General features: G+C 39.2%; 1 protein-coding gene across 1 annotated transcript in view; it reads right to left on the bottom strand.

Moving 5' to 3' along the window:
- slco3a1.L (solute carrier organic anion transporter family member 3A1 L homeolog) overlaps positions 1 to 16,879 on the bottom strand; it is a 178,351-nt gene that overhangs the window by 45,181 nt on the left and 116,291 nt on the right. The window contains exons 3-6 of the mRNA XM_018253240.2: positions 12,190 to 12,288; positions 11,594 to 11,857; positions 1,435 to 1,599; positions 302 to 500 (exon numbers count right to left, since the gene is read on the bottom strand). Coding sequence (XP_018108729.1) covers positions 302 to 500; positions 1,435 to 1,599; positions 11,594 to 11,857; positions 12,190 to 12,288 — 727 coding nt within the window. The remainder of the gene's footprint in view (positions 1 to 301; positions 501 to 1,434; positions 1,600 to 11,593; positions 11,858 to 12,189; positions 12,289 to 16,879) is intronic.

The following is a 16,879-nucleotide window of genomic DNA, read 5'->3' as shown; positions in this document are numbered from 1 at the left end:
ATCCTGTGATGAAGGGCTTCCAACAAGCTGCATAAAAATGTGTGAAACAAACGACACACAAAAGCTTTTAAACTCTGCGTGGTTTTAGGTTGGAGCCTGTAGACGTTAACTAACAGCATTAAAATTAGTTCAAGGGCCAGTAACACCAGGAAATAAAATAATTTAAACAGCATTTATTTATTATGTTCACTTAGTCAACATTTTGAAAATACAGCACCATTTCTAGAATGTAGAGTACTTTTATATGAAAATGTCTGTGGTTCCTTCTGACAAACAAGGGCAAAAGAACAATGTCACCTACGTGTTTCCATAGGGAACAGTCACTCCAGCCACAGGGCCTGTGTCACATCCCAGGAAGAGAAAGGACACATAACATGCTGTGGACACAAGGTTTACCATCATCGCCATCCTGATGGCCCCCAGCGCAGACAAGCTTAGCTTCTTCACAAGAAGCCCACCAAGGAAAATACCTAAGCAGGCACAGGGTATAGCTGTCATTCCTACGAAAAGCATAAACACATTAGTATCATTTAGCATGTCCCAACGCAGAAGGCAAAGGCTATACACAACTAGCATTGTCAAGTTCTACGTATACATAAGTCAGATCTACGTATACAAATGCCCTGAAGATACAAAGTCATGGTTTAATGCTACAATTGTCTAGGCCTGACCTTTTAGCATGGGCACTATAACTAAGGACAGGGCTCTTTGTGCACATTGTGGTGCATACTGAACTTATCTTGTGATTTAACTTTAAACAAATGTAAACTAAACATGTTTTCCCATTACAGTGTCCCTTTATAGGAGGGCTAAACCCTAAAAATGAAGATGGCTAAAATTCCATATTTTATACACTGAATTTATTGTACCTGCCTAAAGTTTTAGCTTCTCAATAGCAACAATGATCCAGGACTTAAAATTTGTTACAGGGGTCACCATCTTGGAAAGTGTCTGTGACACAGTGGGCTCTGAGCAGCTGAGCTTAGGGGTTGTTGCAAATTATCAAGCAGAAAATGAGGTTGGCCTGTGATATAAGATGATGCTACAGGGCTGATTAATACATTCTGATGCTAGTTGCACTGGTTTCTGTGCTGCCATGTAGTATTTATCTGTATTAATTACTAATCAGCCTTATATTGTGACATTTCTATTCTATGTGTACTGTATATTGTGAGTGGGTCCCTAAGCTCAGTAAGTGACAGCAGCACAGAGCATGTGCAGTGATTCAGCAGAAAAGAATGGGAATGGGGAGCTACTGGGGCATCTTTTAGACACAGATCTTTGCTGCTAAGATAGCTAAGATTTAGTTCTCCTTTAAAGTAACACTACTGGCCATAATGCAGCTCCGGAGTAAATCATTACTGACCCTTTCAACATGTTACAGACATTATGAACACAGGTTGAGTAAGATGTAAGAATGTTAGGAGTTCTTACCTAACAGCTGATTGGCAGAAGAAGTGGTCAGGTTAAACTGCTGCTCCAGGTATTTCCCCAGGAATGCCGCAAAGCCTGCAACCACTGCGATTTCCATGCAAGCTGCTAGAACGATGCAGGTGAACACAGGATTTGACAGCAAATGCTTTGTCACTTTGGGAATCACTGAAAGAAAGGGCAGAGAGATTGTGGGGTAAAGCAACTGTGTTTTTGGTTTATTATTATAAAATGCATAATGCTTATAGGCATACCCCTAACTGTGCAGTTTAAAAATACCTACCTTTATACAGAGTATATAACATATATCTGCTGTTCTACTCATGCTACTCTTGTGCACTGTTAGGGGCTGATTTATTAAAACTCAAATTTATCAATTTTTTTTAATAAAAACAAAGTCGACCAAACTCCCTTCCACAAATTGAACTAGTTTATCAATCATTTTTCTCCAAAAAAATCAGAGCGTCAAAACGTCACAACAAAATTGAGCGTCAATTCGTATCCTAAAAATGATGCTCCGAAAACTCAATTTTATCGAATCTTTGCTGAGACAACTCAATTTTATCAAACTCTGACTTTTTTGGATTATCCATCGCAGATCACAATGTCAAGTAACAACTTCAGAGACATCTGCCATTGACTTCTACATCACCTTGACAGGTTTGAGATGGAGTATTTTCGAAATTTTTAGTAGCTTTGGGGTATGATAAATCTCTACAATGTAAAGTTTTTTTTTTTCCACAAAAATTCAAGTTTTCCCTCTTAAAACCTTGACCAGAAAAAAAATCGAGGTTTAATAAATGGACCACTTAGGGGCCCGTTTACTTAGCTCGAGTGAAGGAATAGAGGAAAAAATTTCAAATTCCGAATGGTTTTTTTGGCTACTTCGACCATCGAATGGGCTACTTCGAGCTTCGACTACGACCTTTGACTTCGAATCGAACGATTTGAACTAAAAATCGTTCGACTATTCAATAGTCGAAGTACTGTCTCTTTTAAAAATCCTTCGACCCCCTAGTTCGCCACCTAAAACCTACTGAGGCCAATGTTAGCCTATGGGGAAGGTCCCCATAGGCTTCCTAACAATTTTCTGATCGAAGGAATACCCTTCAATCGATGGATTAAAATCCTTCGAATCGTTCGATTCGAAGAATTTAATCGTTCGATCGAAGATTATTCCTTCGATCGTTCGATCGTAGGAATAGCGGTAAATCCTTCGACTTCGATATTCGAAGTCGAAGGATTTTACTTTGACAGTCGAATATCGAGGGTTAATTAACCCTCGATATTTGACCCTAGGTAAATGTGCCCCTTAGTGTTGGTTTCAGGTCTAACAGACACTAGGTGCTGCTATATAAATACTACAATGGTTCCAGTGAGTTAGACAATGTGCCCTGCCACTTTGGAGAACACGTAGATGAGTGTTCTGTGAGTGGTTCAAACTGTCATTTAGTTCAATGCGTTATGACTGAAAATTGCCTCTTACTGCTTCTCCTCCAGCTACAAACTGCCATTGTGAAGATGTCTTCTATGCCACAAACCACTACAGGTGCAATACTGTAGACTTTACAAGTCAAGTACTGTTAGACCCATAAAAATGCATTTGTAGAAACACTTACAAGAGCTTGAAAACAGCAGAAACCCATCTTCTGCATATAAGAACCTACATACAGAAATCATATAAAGCATGGATCACAGCAAACTCCCATGCTTGCACGCATATACTGTAGGAGTTACTGCAGCTTTCATTGACAAGTCATGTCTCCTATGAAAGCCACCAGCTAAAAGGAGCTCTAAGGAACCCCAGGATTATAATTTTATTCCACCCAAACTGAAGAACAGAGTTGAGTAGATTTAAAGCAGTGAGTTTTCCTGCACAAAACAATCATTGGAACTCCAGAACAGGGACAACTGGCAGGCCCCTCACTCTTAGTTACAATTGTTTTCAGCCTTCAGCGGCTATCAACGTTTTTAGGAAAGTTACTTGTTAAATATTATATAAAACACTTAAAAAGGCAGATTTATCAAAATGTGAGTTAAAAGCCTAATATATATAAAAACTCACATTCTATTCAATCCTATGGGATTTTTAGAACAGTATTTATCTTACTTTCACACATTGATAAGTAGACTTCTAAAAATCCCATAGGAATGAATATAACGTGGGTGAGTTTTTATTTATGAAGTTCTAAACACACATTTTGCTGCTACTTAACAGATGGTGATAAGTGTGTTGTTATTTATGTAAATTTGTTAATAAACAAGCTGCAGCCTTTTGCACCCAAAATATCTCATAGGGTTTAAATTATCTAACTAACTATCTAAAGGAATGGCTGGAGGAGCTTGGCATTGTTGGGAAGGGCCCATCAGATAGACACTGTCCCTGTCAAGGTTTCACAGAACAAAGACAACTGCTTGGCACGCACTCCACAGGACTCCAGGTAGCAGTAAAAACTTATTTCTTTATTGCACAAACATATATCCTAACGCGTTTCGTGTGTTGCCACACGTAATCATAGGCATGCCTATGATTACGTGTGGCAACACACGAAACGCGTTAGGATATATGTTTGTGCAATAAAGAAATAAGTTTTTACTGCTACCTGGAGTCCTGTGGAGTGCGTGCCAAGCAGTTGTCTTTTTACTTTGATGTCTCCCCCATGCTGAGGGTTCGGGGCGCAGCACCCGGACCACCGAACAGGAGCGGTGAGTGACCCACAGTTTTACCACATTGGAATATTTTAAGCGGAGGGCCCGGGGCAAGTGCACCCGAGCCAATTTGAAACAGCGGTGAGCGCATTTGCATTGAATGATATAATATACCGCTACATAGAAAGAGTTTCCAACTTGTGAAATTAAAGTGTGGCGGGTGGTTTGAGCGCTTCTGCCTTTCTTCTCTAAAAGGTTTCACAGAACAACAACTCCCAGCATTCTGTCAGCTGGATCGGGCATGCTGGTATTTCTACCACAAATCAAAGGTTTTCTACGTCTGGACTACACTCCAGTATACAAGACCTGCTGTGGTTACCTAATTCCTGCTTATCCTAACCCCCCTAGTCTTCCAGAGCCTAATCGTGTACATAAATTCTTAAGTGATTACTCAGAAACAAGGAATCTGGTTAATGGATCGGATATCAAATTTTCTACATCGGTAAACATCTTAATTATTTTAATCATAACACAGCTTGAAATGAAAGGCATCTTGTAGGCTCGCTCTGCTCCGTCTTAATAAGTGGGGACTAATTCCACACAGAATTGAATGTTATAATCTGTTCTATTTAACATTTATCTCAATGAAGTGTCAACAAGGCCTTTGAGGCGTTAAGTCGAATATCAAGAACTTGGGCTTTATGGATATCATCAGTGGAAGTTTAACATCATTCATAGCTGAAACATCTCATATTTTCTTTTTGAATTAACCTATTGCATTATGGGGTCAGAAAGAGAAATTATACCATCATACAATTTATACAACATCCATCATTTGTCATGTGTTGTAACAACGCAATTGTTATTTGCAGTGATAAAGATAAAGCAAAATATTATATTTCATAGAATATATAATTTCACATATATCATGTCCTGCAGACACATTTCTAGTTATCTAGTGCATTATTATAGATAGGATATTGTAGATCTCTATAGCTTTGATTATTTTAAGACATTGCAGACCCTATAGTTCCAAAGCATTGCATTCTAGATTCTTGCTCTCTGGCATTATGAAGAACCCTTACTGACTTTATAAAAATACTTTATGCCATGTCGCACTTGGTATTCTCTCCACTGGCACTCATAATGCCTGTACCACCCTGTCTATGTAGGCAGTAACCTCAATGGCCCATAAATGAGAGTGTTTTTATCCATCCCATGTGCTCAGGGTCCATTTTGTTAAGCCCTTACCTGAGCAGGCAGGAAGGGTAAAGTGGAACCTAGACATGTCTATTAAAGATAGGCTACTCGCCTTAAGAGGTCAATGTAGGAATATGTTGGCGCTATAAAAATACATAAGAGTGACAGATAGTCAGGCTATTATGCTGAGCAGCCTGGGGCTCCTATGAGGAGTGTGAGGGTAATTAAGATCCCGGGTACCAATTGCCCAGAGTAGGGACTAAGTGTACAGACTTAGGGATGTAGAGATTTTCCACTTAGGGTAAAATCTGGGTGTACCTTCATTGCTGCTTCCCTGCTCTTCCCTGTGGGGACTAATATTGACCCCTGGTGCTTATGAGTATATGCCTATCCACTGTTGATGAATGATCCTGTTTAATCTTTATGTACACTCTTATGTGGATCACTCTGTTAAATAAAGAAATACTCTGGTTAAGTTGCAAGAACCACTGACGTGCAATTATTGTGCACATCTATTTACAGTTGTACTACACCCTGCCTCCACATTGTTTCAAGGGCTTAACCCCTGAGAATTAATGTCTCGTCTGGAGCAAAGTATTAGGGTAAAGCTCATAGTTCGAGAACGATGCCACTTAATTTACTATAGCGTTACACTAGAGTAGACTAAAAAAACATTTTTTAGGGTATGATGAATACATGATGGGGCTATTATTCCACCGAACACTGGAAATGACACCAGACAGACTTTTAAAAATATTCAGAGTAACTGTGCTGAATGTTAATTAAAGGAAACACATTTTAGGCCTTCTAGTGTTTCGTTCCATTGCATATTAGATGACAATTCCCAGATCCTCGTCCCACGAAGTTCAGTATTTTAAAGAGAACTAATCACATCTCGAATGTTACATATTCCTGTCTATTTGGCCAGTGAGGCATATGAAATGGTGAGATGTCAATGAGGTTTACCAAAATGAAGCTAAAAAGGAGAATGCAAAATTGTGCAGCACACAAGGTATGAGCTACAACTCATTTACTGACTGAGTAAATGAACCCCTGCAATAACCAATAATAAGATTTGCATTTCTCCCTGCAGTAGACCAAAGGCCGATTGGGTGCTATGGGAAAATACACTGTTTCATATTTGCCCAGTTTTCAAAAAAGAGGACCACTATGGCTCATTTGCTAATACTATGTAAATATGAACAGCAACCAATCAGCAATTAGCTTTTTTCAATCAGCTGCAGGAAGAATAATGAAAGCAAAAATGTGATTGGATTCCAGGGAGTGCAAATTTGCTCTTGGTTAGTAAACAAGCTCCAGTGATTGTCCTAGATTGTAAGCTTTACCGAGCCCTTTTTAGATCTTTCAGTATATGTATGTTTTACATATAAACCCTTCCATTGTACAGCTTTGTGGAATATGTTGGTGCTTTACAAAAATACATGTTAATAATAATAATACAAAATACATTGTGTTCCTTACAAAAGGGCATTCATGCCTCCAAGTACTTATAAAGCATATAATACTTTTTCCAGGAAGCCAAAAGTAAATGTACAAAGTGTAATTCATAACATCATAGCTATTACATTAAATAATAATAATAACAATAATAATAATAATAACACCCCCGGGGCTCCCATGGCAACACCAAACACGGAAGCCAGAAAAAAACAAACCGCTAATAGTTCCCAATTCTGCATCCCATCTTTGAAAACAAGAATACAGATATAATCTTCAGCTATATCAAGTCATAGACTTTCTCAGATCCTTGGGGTGCTAGAGTAATGAGGATCCACACATATTTTTACTATCATCGTCCTGATATAAAAGAAAAACGTATGAGCCAGACCCTCATTAGTCGCAGCGATACCCTGCTGGGGCTGTGTCATTTGGTGGCTACCTGCTGACTAACCTTCAAAAAAACATCTAGGGTTATAACATGAACTAAATCATCCCTGAATGTTTAAGATAAAATTAAAAGATAAAAGAAAATGTGTTGCTGAATACCAGACATAATGTGCTCTAGTGGGACCGGCAATAGCTGTGGAAAAGGCGACTGATTGCTTCTGCAAACACTGGTAGTTCTTTGTTGAAATCAGGTCATAATCCCAAATTTCTATGCAGTCAATTCTTTCTTAATGTTATTTACTAAAACTCAAATTCATCTAATTTTTTAATAAAAACAAAGTCTACGAAACTCCCTTCCACAAATTAAACTCATTGAGCAAGAATTTTTCTCCAAAAAGTCGGAGCAAAAAAATGTAGCAATAAAATCGAGCGTCAATATATACAGTACAACTGACACTCCGAAAACTCAATTTTATTGAATTGTAGCTGAGAAAACTCAACTTTATCAGATGAAAACCCCAACTGGGTTAACCACCGCAGATCACGATGTCAATGTCACCTTCAGGGACATCTGACTTCTATATGCCTTCAACTGGTTTGAGATGTAGTATTTCAGAATTTTAGCAGCTTTGGGGTATAATAAATCTCTAAAAAATCAATCTTTTTCCACTTTAAAAACCCTACCAGATAAATTTGAGGTTTAATAATTGTGCCCCTAGTGTCAGACTGGGATGCCAGGGGCCCACCAGAGACCTTAGGCTGAGGGCCCACTTTCTAAATTATTATACTTACTCTCCTCACTCAACCTTTTTATTCTCCTAGTCTCTACATAATATACTCTATCCTTCCATTATTCAGCCTCTTTTTCTCATAAATAAATGACCAGGGAAAAGTGAATGACCATGAAATAGGCTAAATGTTTAGCAGCAAGAGGACCACTGACACCTGGGCCCACCGGGCGTTTTTCTGGTATCCCGGTGGGCCAGTCCAACACTGCCCCTAGATATCCTACAAACTTGCAGCCAGAATGTGGTGGTTACAGCAGTACTGCTGCATTTCTTTTTATACAGGTATAGGATCCCTTATCCGGAAACCTGATATCCAGAAAGCTCCGAATTACGGAATGGCTGTCTCCCATAGACTCCATTTTATCCAAATAGTCCAAATTTTTGAAAATGATTTCCTTTTTCTCTGTAATAATAAAACAGTAGCTTGTACTTGATCCCAACTAAGATATAATTAATCCTTATTGGAAGCAAAACCAGCCTATTGGGTTTATTTAATGTTTAAATGAATTTCTAGTAGACTTAAGGCATGAAGACCCAAATTACGGAAAGATCCATTATCCGGAAAACCCCAGGTCTCGAGCATTCTGGATAACTGGTCTTATACCTGTACAACGAAGACAGATATTTTACGTAAAAAAATTAAAATCAGATTTCCTCTTTTTGAAGAAGGGTTGTTCGCCATTTAGTGTGATGCACAGAGTGATATTCTGAGACAATTTGCAACTGGTTTTCATTTTTATTATTTAAGGATTTTGAATTATTTTGCTTTTTAATCAGCAGCTCTCCAGTTTGCAAGTTCAGCAATCTGGTTGGTGGATTCTACATTGCCCTAGCAACTATGCATTTATTTAAATAAGAGACTGGAATATGAATAGCAGGTCTCTGAATAGAAAGATGGGTAAAAAAAATAGCAATACCTATAAACGTGTAGCCCTACAAAGCATTTGATGAGGTCAGTGGCCCCCCATTTAACAGCTGGAAAGAAGAAGGCAAATTATGAAACAAAGCTATAAAAAATAATAAAGACCAATTAAAAAGCTGATTAGAACTGCCCATTCTATAACATACTAAAAGGTAGCTTAAAGGTGAGCCGCCCCTTTAACTGGATACTGCATAAACACAAAGAAGTGTGCAATTTGCAAAATAACACTGCCTTTGTAAAGCAACACTGCCCTAATGGGGGGGAAGGCACCTAGGCATTCCCTCTCCTGCCCCCTATCCCTTCCCTAAATTACATATTAGGGATTGCTGGTTGGCACAGGCCACCCTATACTTACTGCCTGCAGGGGCCCTGGACACACATGCTGTTAAAATAAGCACTAGATTGTGAAATTTCACACTTCTTTGTGCTCTTGTAGTTGCATCTGGGGTCTCTGTAAATTACCCCTAACTTCAGATGAATGATCCAATATATCTTATGGGGGGGGGGGCTACCTTTCCTAGCAGATGTATTAGAGTTCACTCAAATAACGGATTTCAATACAAACAAAATCTAACAAAATAGATGCCTTTTGCACAAATCCTGCATGAAGAGAGACATGATGTCTGGTGATTTTAATAGAGTGAGCTAATCTTCTTCTTCTGCCAACTATTTGTTATTATATTGATTTTTATGATTTATTGTGAAAACCAAATAAAATATTTCAAACTAATAGAGTGATCTCTAATACATCTTCTAGGTAAAAGGAGCCTCCCTATAATATATATTGGATCATTCATCTGACACCCAACTCCCAAATGAAGACAGAATGAGGAGAAACAGATGCTAAGAGAGGAATAGGGAAAATAAACTTGATTGTATCAGAAACGGTACAGAATTTTTAATTGATTGTATTTAGAAAGTTTCTTATTTCAGCATGCTGAAGCTTATATTAAATTTTCATGATAGTTCCCCTTTAATACAGAAATGTACAGATAGTTATGGGCAAATTTACAAAAAATCCCAACTGCATATTTTTTCCCTGCAAATTTGTGTTGATTTATTAAAAATCTCAAAAGGTCTCCCTTTAATTTATGACAAATCACAGAAAAAGACATGAACTGCATTCTTCTATATATCTTCAAGCAAATGGATACGTTTATACGGTTTTGCACCATCCGTAATTTTATCAACTTTGTTGATGGAAGAGTTGATGCCAAAAGGATGGCAAAACGAGATGTGCAGCTACTTCCACAATTTGTTACAGTGACAGCACCATCGTGAGACTAACCCATTGCTTAAATGGGGACTTTTAGCACTTTTTCCTACGTATACTATGGGGCACATTTACTAAGGGTCGAATTTCGAAGTTAAAAATCTTCGAAAGTCGACCATCGAATTTGATACTTCAATAGTATTTTTTCAATCGAAATCGGCCATTTCGATTGAAGTAAAAATTGTTTGATCAAACGATTAAATCGTTCAAAACTAACGATTTGAACGATTTTACAAAAAAATACATTGACTACTCAAAACTTAGCCAAACACTCCAAAGTTTATAGGAGGTCCCCCATAGGCTAAACAGCAATTCGGCAGGTTTAAGGTGGCAAAGTGTTGAAGTCAAAGTTTTTTAAAGAGACACTACTTAGATTTTCTAAGTCGACGTTTTTTCAATTCAAATCGAATTTTGACCTATTCTATGGTCAAAGTACCCAAAAAATACTTCAAAATTCGAAGTTTTTTAATTTGAAAATTCACTTCGACCCTTAGTATATGGGCCCCTATATGTTGGTGTGCTTTACGGTGCTAAACATGTTACAGAATTTTTTGGCTGTTGTGTTAAACCATTCCACACTTGCGTTGGATTCCTTCCTTAGTCAGGGCTGCTCATTGTTGAACTGTGTTTGTGTTGTTCTCCCCTGCTGGGCACTTTCTGTTCAACACAGCCGACGGTCTGGATAATGTATGAAATCAACAAAATGAGATACCAGGGCACATCGAATTGGCACTGAACCTTTAGAGAAAGCTTTGAATCAATTTAATTTATGGAGTTGAAACATATAATCTGCCGGGAATTACTTGGGCTCAAGGTGAAAACTGATGTGAAAAATCAGCTAAACAAGGCTCACCTCACTATAGCACAAGAGCCATTATTAGCAGCTCATCTGCCGTCTGTGATGGAGGTTTATAAAATCATGGGGAAAGCAACATGCACCCCCTACCTGTGGCTCTCCAAACCTCTGTGATTGCTTTTGTTTTCATGTTCTGTTTATGTGGATTTGATTTTGCAATGACACTGATTTTCATTTGCACCATATATATTCGACCAATATGGAAGTGGATGGACAGTGTTTATCATAAAGACAAACGGAATGGTAGACCCAAGCAGGTAGCTTGTAACTTCAGTAAAATAAACTGAAAAACTGAACAGGATTTCTGCATCTCCCTCCTGGAGACCTGGGTCTGTGCCCAATCTAATTAGGCACAAGGGAATCAATGGGAAACAAACTGCCAAGTCTGCACATTTTCAGGCTAAATTAAGCAAAAATTCTCATCTATCACACAGATTTGGTTTGGATCTGTCATTTACGGGCAAAGTTTCACTGATTCACAGAGAGTCTTGATTCATGCAAATGGATTTACTCCATACCTCGTAGCAATTACAGAAAAGGGCCATTAGAATACTCAAATAATGAAACCTTAACCTCTAGAAGAATGCGGTAGATTTGTAAGTACTGTATATAAGTTTGCTAAATACCTCGAAGTTGCTGGAAACAGGATGTGCCGTCCCCCGTTTCTGAGGAATGCCTCAGGACCCCGTTACTAGGCTTGGGCCTCTCATATTCCGTGTCAGGCAACATGGTTTGCTCACTCTCTTCTGAGCGGTCAATTTGCGGGGACAGGGACTGTGGAAAACCAAACATCGGGAGCGATGAAAAGAAGAGCAAAACACCACAGAGAAGAAAACCAGCCCACCAGGCTCCAATCCAGCGTGGGTCCTCTGGGGTGATGTCCAGCTTACCTACGGCACAACAGGAACACAAGTCATTTAAGAGGCGTAATATACTGAAGAAGCAGATGAATATCAGCTTAATGACATACACGTTCAACTCACAGAACCTCAAGCTTTTCACGCTGGTGCCATATAGCACAGAAAACAAATCTGCGACCAGATCCTATGGTCATATTCTATATTTACAAACATTATTTAGACGTTATTTAGTTCTATGACGGCCCCTTCTTGCCCTGTGCAGACTGAAAGTGAGGTTTACAGTTCTTAGAACACAGGGGGTAAACAGATACCCCACAATAAAACCACAATAAAAATGCATGCTTCAAACACATGAAACTTACTTGTGTCAGTAAGAAAGGCATCCACGTAAATCTTTGTACAGAAGGAACCCAAGATGAAACCACAGGCTGGTCCAAATACCAACATGGTGAAGAGGATTCCTGAATAAAAGAATGATAAAAAAAATTTGTATAAGTCTGCTTGCTGAATCCAGATGCTGCCAACATTATTCTACTTTCTTTAATCCTAATGCCTTATACAACAGGTCTGGCAGCAATCGCTGGACTTAGGTGCCCAGGACCCACCAGGGGTCACAATCGCGGTCAGGAACCTGCGCAAAGAAGTCTCATTTGGGGAGCGGGTCTGGGTCGGTGGGGGGCTGGGGCTCACCAGGTTTTTTTGACAGTGTCCCATCTGCCCAGTTCAACCCTGCTGGCAGCAAAGATATTGGAATAAGATGTTGATTAAGAAAGCTTAGTATTTTTGGATGAAATTACTAGTACTCCTCTGCAAGCCTATTCCCATGTACTAAATGCTACAGGCAATATTCTTTTGAGCAGCTTGCTTGTCACATGGAGGTAGAGAGATAAGTCGACTTCAGAATTCAGGAAAATGTAAAATATCTGCCAAAACAGAACTCTCAAAATTTGCCACAACGCGAAACCGGGCTGTTGCTGGATTGGGGGCAGATCACGATAGATATTCAAAGAAATTACCTTCTACAGGATGTTTATGTAGCAGCAAACCTTTTACTATGGAGTTTAGTAGATTTAAGTTATGTCACTGGTTGCCATAAAAATACAATTAATCAAGGAAGCAACATAAAACCGATATATATACTCATCCTCCAAACAGGAATCTATACTGCCACCATGTGTTCACTCATGTGAATAGTAGAAGTAATCTTCATACACAATCTTTCATTTTTTTACATTCACTTAATTCGGGTTTTCAACCAGCTGTATTTCCCAATATCTGTAGTGCCACAGCTTCAACATGTCCTGTGTATACCCTGTGTATATGTCCAATGTTATGCCTCCCATACAGTACCTTTCATACAGTTTGCTTTCTTATGCACAGGGCCCTGTTAATACAGAGTAGACAAGGCTGCGGAGTGGGCACCGTGCCATATAAATCATGGGACTGGCACAGTAAATGACATCTGTAATGGGACAGTAACACACATTTGGATTCTGACAATAAGTTCTATTTGAAGGTGTGGTTCACTTTTAAGTTAACTTTTGTATGTTGTAGATTTGCCAGTTCTAAACAACTTTTTAATTCATCTTCATTATTTATTTTCTATAATTTATTAATTATTTGCCTTTTTTCTTTGCGATCTTTCAAGCTTTCAAACGGGGGGTCACTGACCACATCTAAAAAAACAAATGCTTGGGAAGGCTCAGGGACAGAACTAGGGGTAGGCAGAAGAGTCAGAAGCCTAGGGTGCAACAATTGGGGGGGGCAGGTACCTCTTCTGCCTACCCCTAGACCGGACCTGGCATGCGCGTGCATCGGGGATGAGGGGACGAGCTGGCCGGCTGGGCTGCCTCTGGTAAGACTACAAATGTATTGCTATTACTTCTCCCCTATTCCTATTGCAGGCTCTTTTTGAAATTAATGCATGGTTGCTAAGGTAATTTGGACCCTAGCAACCACATTGCTGAAACTGCAAACTGCTAAATAAAAAGCTATTCAAAAACCACAAATATTAAAAAAGGAAAACCAGTTGCAAATTGTCTCAGAATATCACTCTCTACATCATACTAAAATTGAATTTAAAGGTGAACAACCTCTTTAATATCTTTGTTACTCGCTATAATCACAAACACAGAAAGTAATATTTCAGCATGGCCCTGGTTGGCACATGATGGAGTCAAAAACAGCAAAAAGTAAAGACCAATATTATGATAAAAAATCAAATAATTTATTTGAACATATAGATGACCGCCTAATGCATTTCGTGCCTACTGGGGCACTTACTCATAGGCTCATGATAGCATACTACTGTATTCTGTGCCTGAAGCATCTCTAGAAACCTGTAAATAGAATTTGCCACTTGCCTTGTTTATTGTATCAGTGCCGCTGTCTTTAATTCCCCCATTCTCTGGTTATTAAGTCCTACCTGACTGGCATGAGAATGCTATTCTTAACTACCAAATTGCATCGATTTCTTATGCAGTTTAAAATAAATTGATTTGAATGAGCTTGAAGTATAGTAATAATCAGACACATGATTCCACTTTCCAGCCTTGAAATGATCAGTCTCAAGCTCTCAGCAATAGATTGTCATAATCATAATGTGAAGAGGGGGGGAAAGGAGCAATTTCTCCGGCTAACATTCTGCTTTATTCCAGTTGTCTTTGGAAAGAGCAGCAGTAAAACAGGCCGACGTGCTGGGAACTTTTTGTTGTGATCCAAACAAAATGCTTTGGCTCTTTTGATTATTATTGAGGGTGACATTTTATAGGGGGCTTGTCTGTGAGTTGGGAGGGGATATAATAACCTGTAGCCATTCACTGTATTAGATCATTTGTAGCAGGAAAGTTACCAGCCAAATGTCCAGCATTTGCACCAGGCCCCCAAGGTGGCAGGGAACCCTCCTTAGAATATAAAGGACAAATTATAGTATTTATAGTGTCCCTCCTTTAATCCAAGTAACATTGGTGGGATACCAAAAACACGTGCCCCCCTTTGTACCTTGTTTTTAACTTGTTGTTGCCTCAGGTAGGTTGGCAAGGTTCCCCATAACATTTCTTTTTGCAGAGGCCCAGCCAGTCATAGTTACACCAATGCCTCAGTTACATCATTTATATTGTTGAGGGCTCCCTGAACTCCATTCTTGAATAGATGCGTTCTGTAGCAAGAGAGGTGGGTTGGCAGGTGCACATGGGACCATCTCCTACTCATGTTGTAACATGTGCATCAATTAGACACACAAGTTAGTGAACATTGGTGGGTGCAGGGTTCATGGAAGCCCTGTATTTATTGCCTACCCTATGGATGGGGGTAAGGATGGGGATATATAGCTTTGCACCTTGATTGGATTTCTAATCTGCCCCACTATGACTTTACTCACCATGGTTCTGACATAGAAAACGAAAATGCTGTTTGAGAGCTTCTCTAGCCGTCCCTTTATTGTCATAGGAAATGAGAGAAAAGCAGAGGACCCAGATGAAAGAGTTGGCCACCAGCAGCAGGACTTTCCAATTCATAATTACTCGCCCCACAAAGGACAATCCACTCTGAATGACATTTTGTTTGAGAAAATCCCAGAACCAAATGTTCAGTCCCAATTAGCTGCCTCTTTGTGCCCCTTCTGCTCTGCTTAGACCCGTGTGTTGATTAATTAACTAATTGGAAATGGGATAACCTTCACTGGAACATTACCACTGGGCCTCTTTTCATTTTAATTTTTTTTTCTTTTGCAAAATTATATTGGAGGAACTTTATTATCTGAAAGGTGTCTATCATCCGTGAAATGAACAAAGCTTATTTACCAGAATAGGCTCACAGGCAGACAGTATGAAGCTGGCACCACATAACAATTAGCAACAGCAATGGGCTTATGTTATTACATATTTCTTCTTAAAGCAACCGCCGATGGTTCCAGGGTCTGAGAATGCGCTATCAAGTCTATTGGAAGGGATGATCTATTTTCATTAATACTCAAGAGATACATATCTTACAATTCTTCATCTTACAATTCTTTCAGCACCAACCTATTCCACAGTGCTGTACAGTAAATGGGTGTATGCAAGAAACATACAGATTACATAGAAAAATACCTCTATGCAGGCGTATTATCTTTATAATATAAAATATATATATCTATATCCCTGGATGCTCAAAAAGCTCCTGCAAATAGAGAAGGGCAATTATGTCTTTATTTTTTTCTTTTTGTCCACTTAACCATTCACTAGCTATTTCATTGGTAAATGTGGGGTGTTATTTAGGCCAAAGAGGCTCTTCTTTTTACCTACTCTTTAAATAGGCCTTTGGACTTCCTATTATCATGACAACTGTTAGGGTCCTAACCAACGATCAGCCTTTGGGGTTGCTGCCATCTACTGACCAAATTAGGAAATTGCGATTTATTTCATTAAAATTACTACTTTGAATATGATTTACACCTTTGGGTTAGGGATGCACCGAATCCACTATTTTGGATTCGGCCGAACCCCCGAATCCTTCACAAAAGATTCGGCCGAATACCGAAACGAATCCAAACCCTAATTTGCATATGTAAATTAGGAGTGGGAAGGGAAAAACATTTTATACTTCCTTGTTTTGTGACAAAACGTCACACAATTTCCCTCTCCGCCCCTAATTTGCATATGCAGATTTCACCCGGACAGCCCAGTTTCTGGAAGGACGGTCCAGGTGAAAAGTGCCTGTCCAGCTGTCCAAATTAGGAAATCTGGACAGGACATTGAAGTTAATGACGTGGTGATCAGCAATCAACCCCGCCCCCAATGTCACTGGCCCGCCCCGACCACCAGCTGCCCCTTTTTTCCCAAACTGAAAAGGTGGCAACCCTATGAAAAAATAATGTACTGCTGCCCAACACTGGTAAAACATTTGTGTTTGCTTCAGAAACACTGCTATTGTGCAAATATTCAAGCTGCTGTGTAGCCAGGGGGCAGCCAGTTAAGCACATAATATATAGTAGATAACTGTAGAATCCCACTATCTTTTTCTCCTATGCCTTATCTTTTTCTCCTATGCCTTTTCTCCCCCATAGCTACACAC

This window comes from Xenopus laevis, chromosome 3L (assembly GCF_017654675.1).
Source record: "Xenopus laevis strain J_2021 chromosome 3L, Xenopus_laevis_v10.1, whole genome shotgun sequence".
Classification (NCBI taxonomy): Eukaryota; Metazoa; Chordata; class Amphibia; order Anura; family Pipidae; genus Xenopus; species Xenopus laevis.
This window is presented reverse-complemented; position numbering and strand designations above follow the sequence as displayed.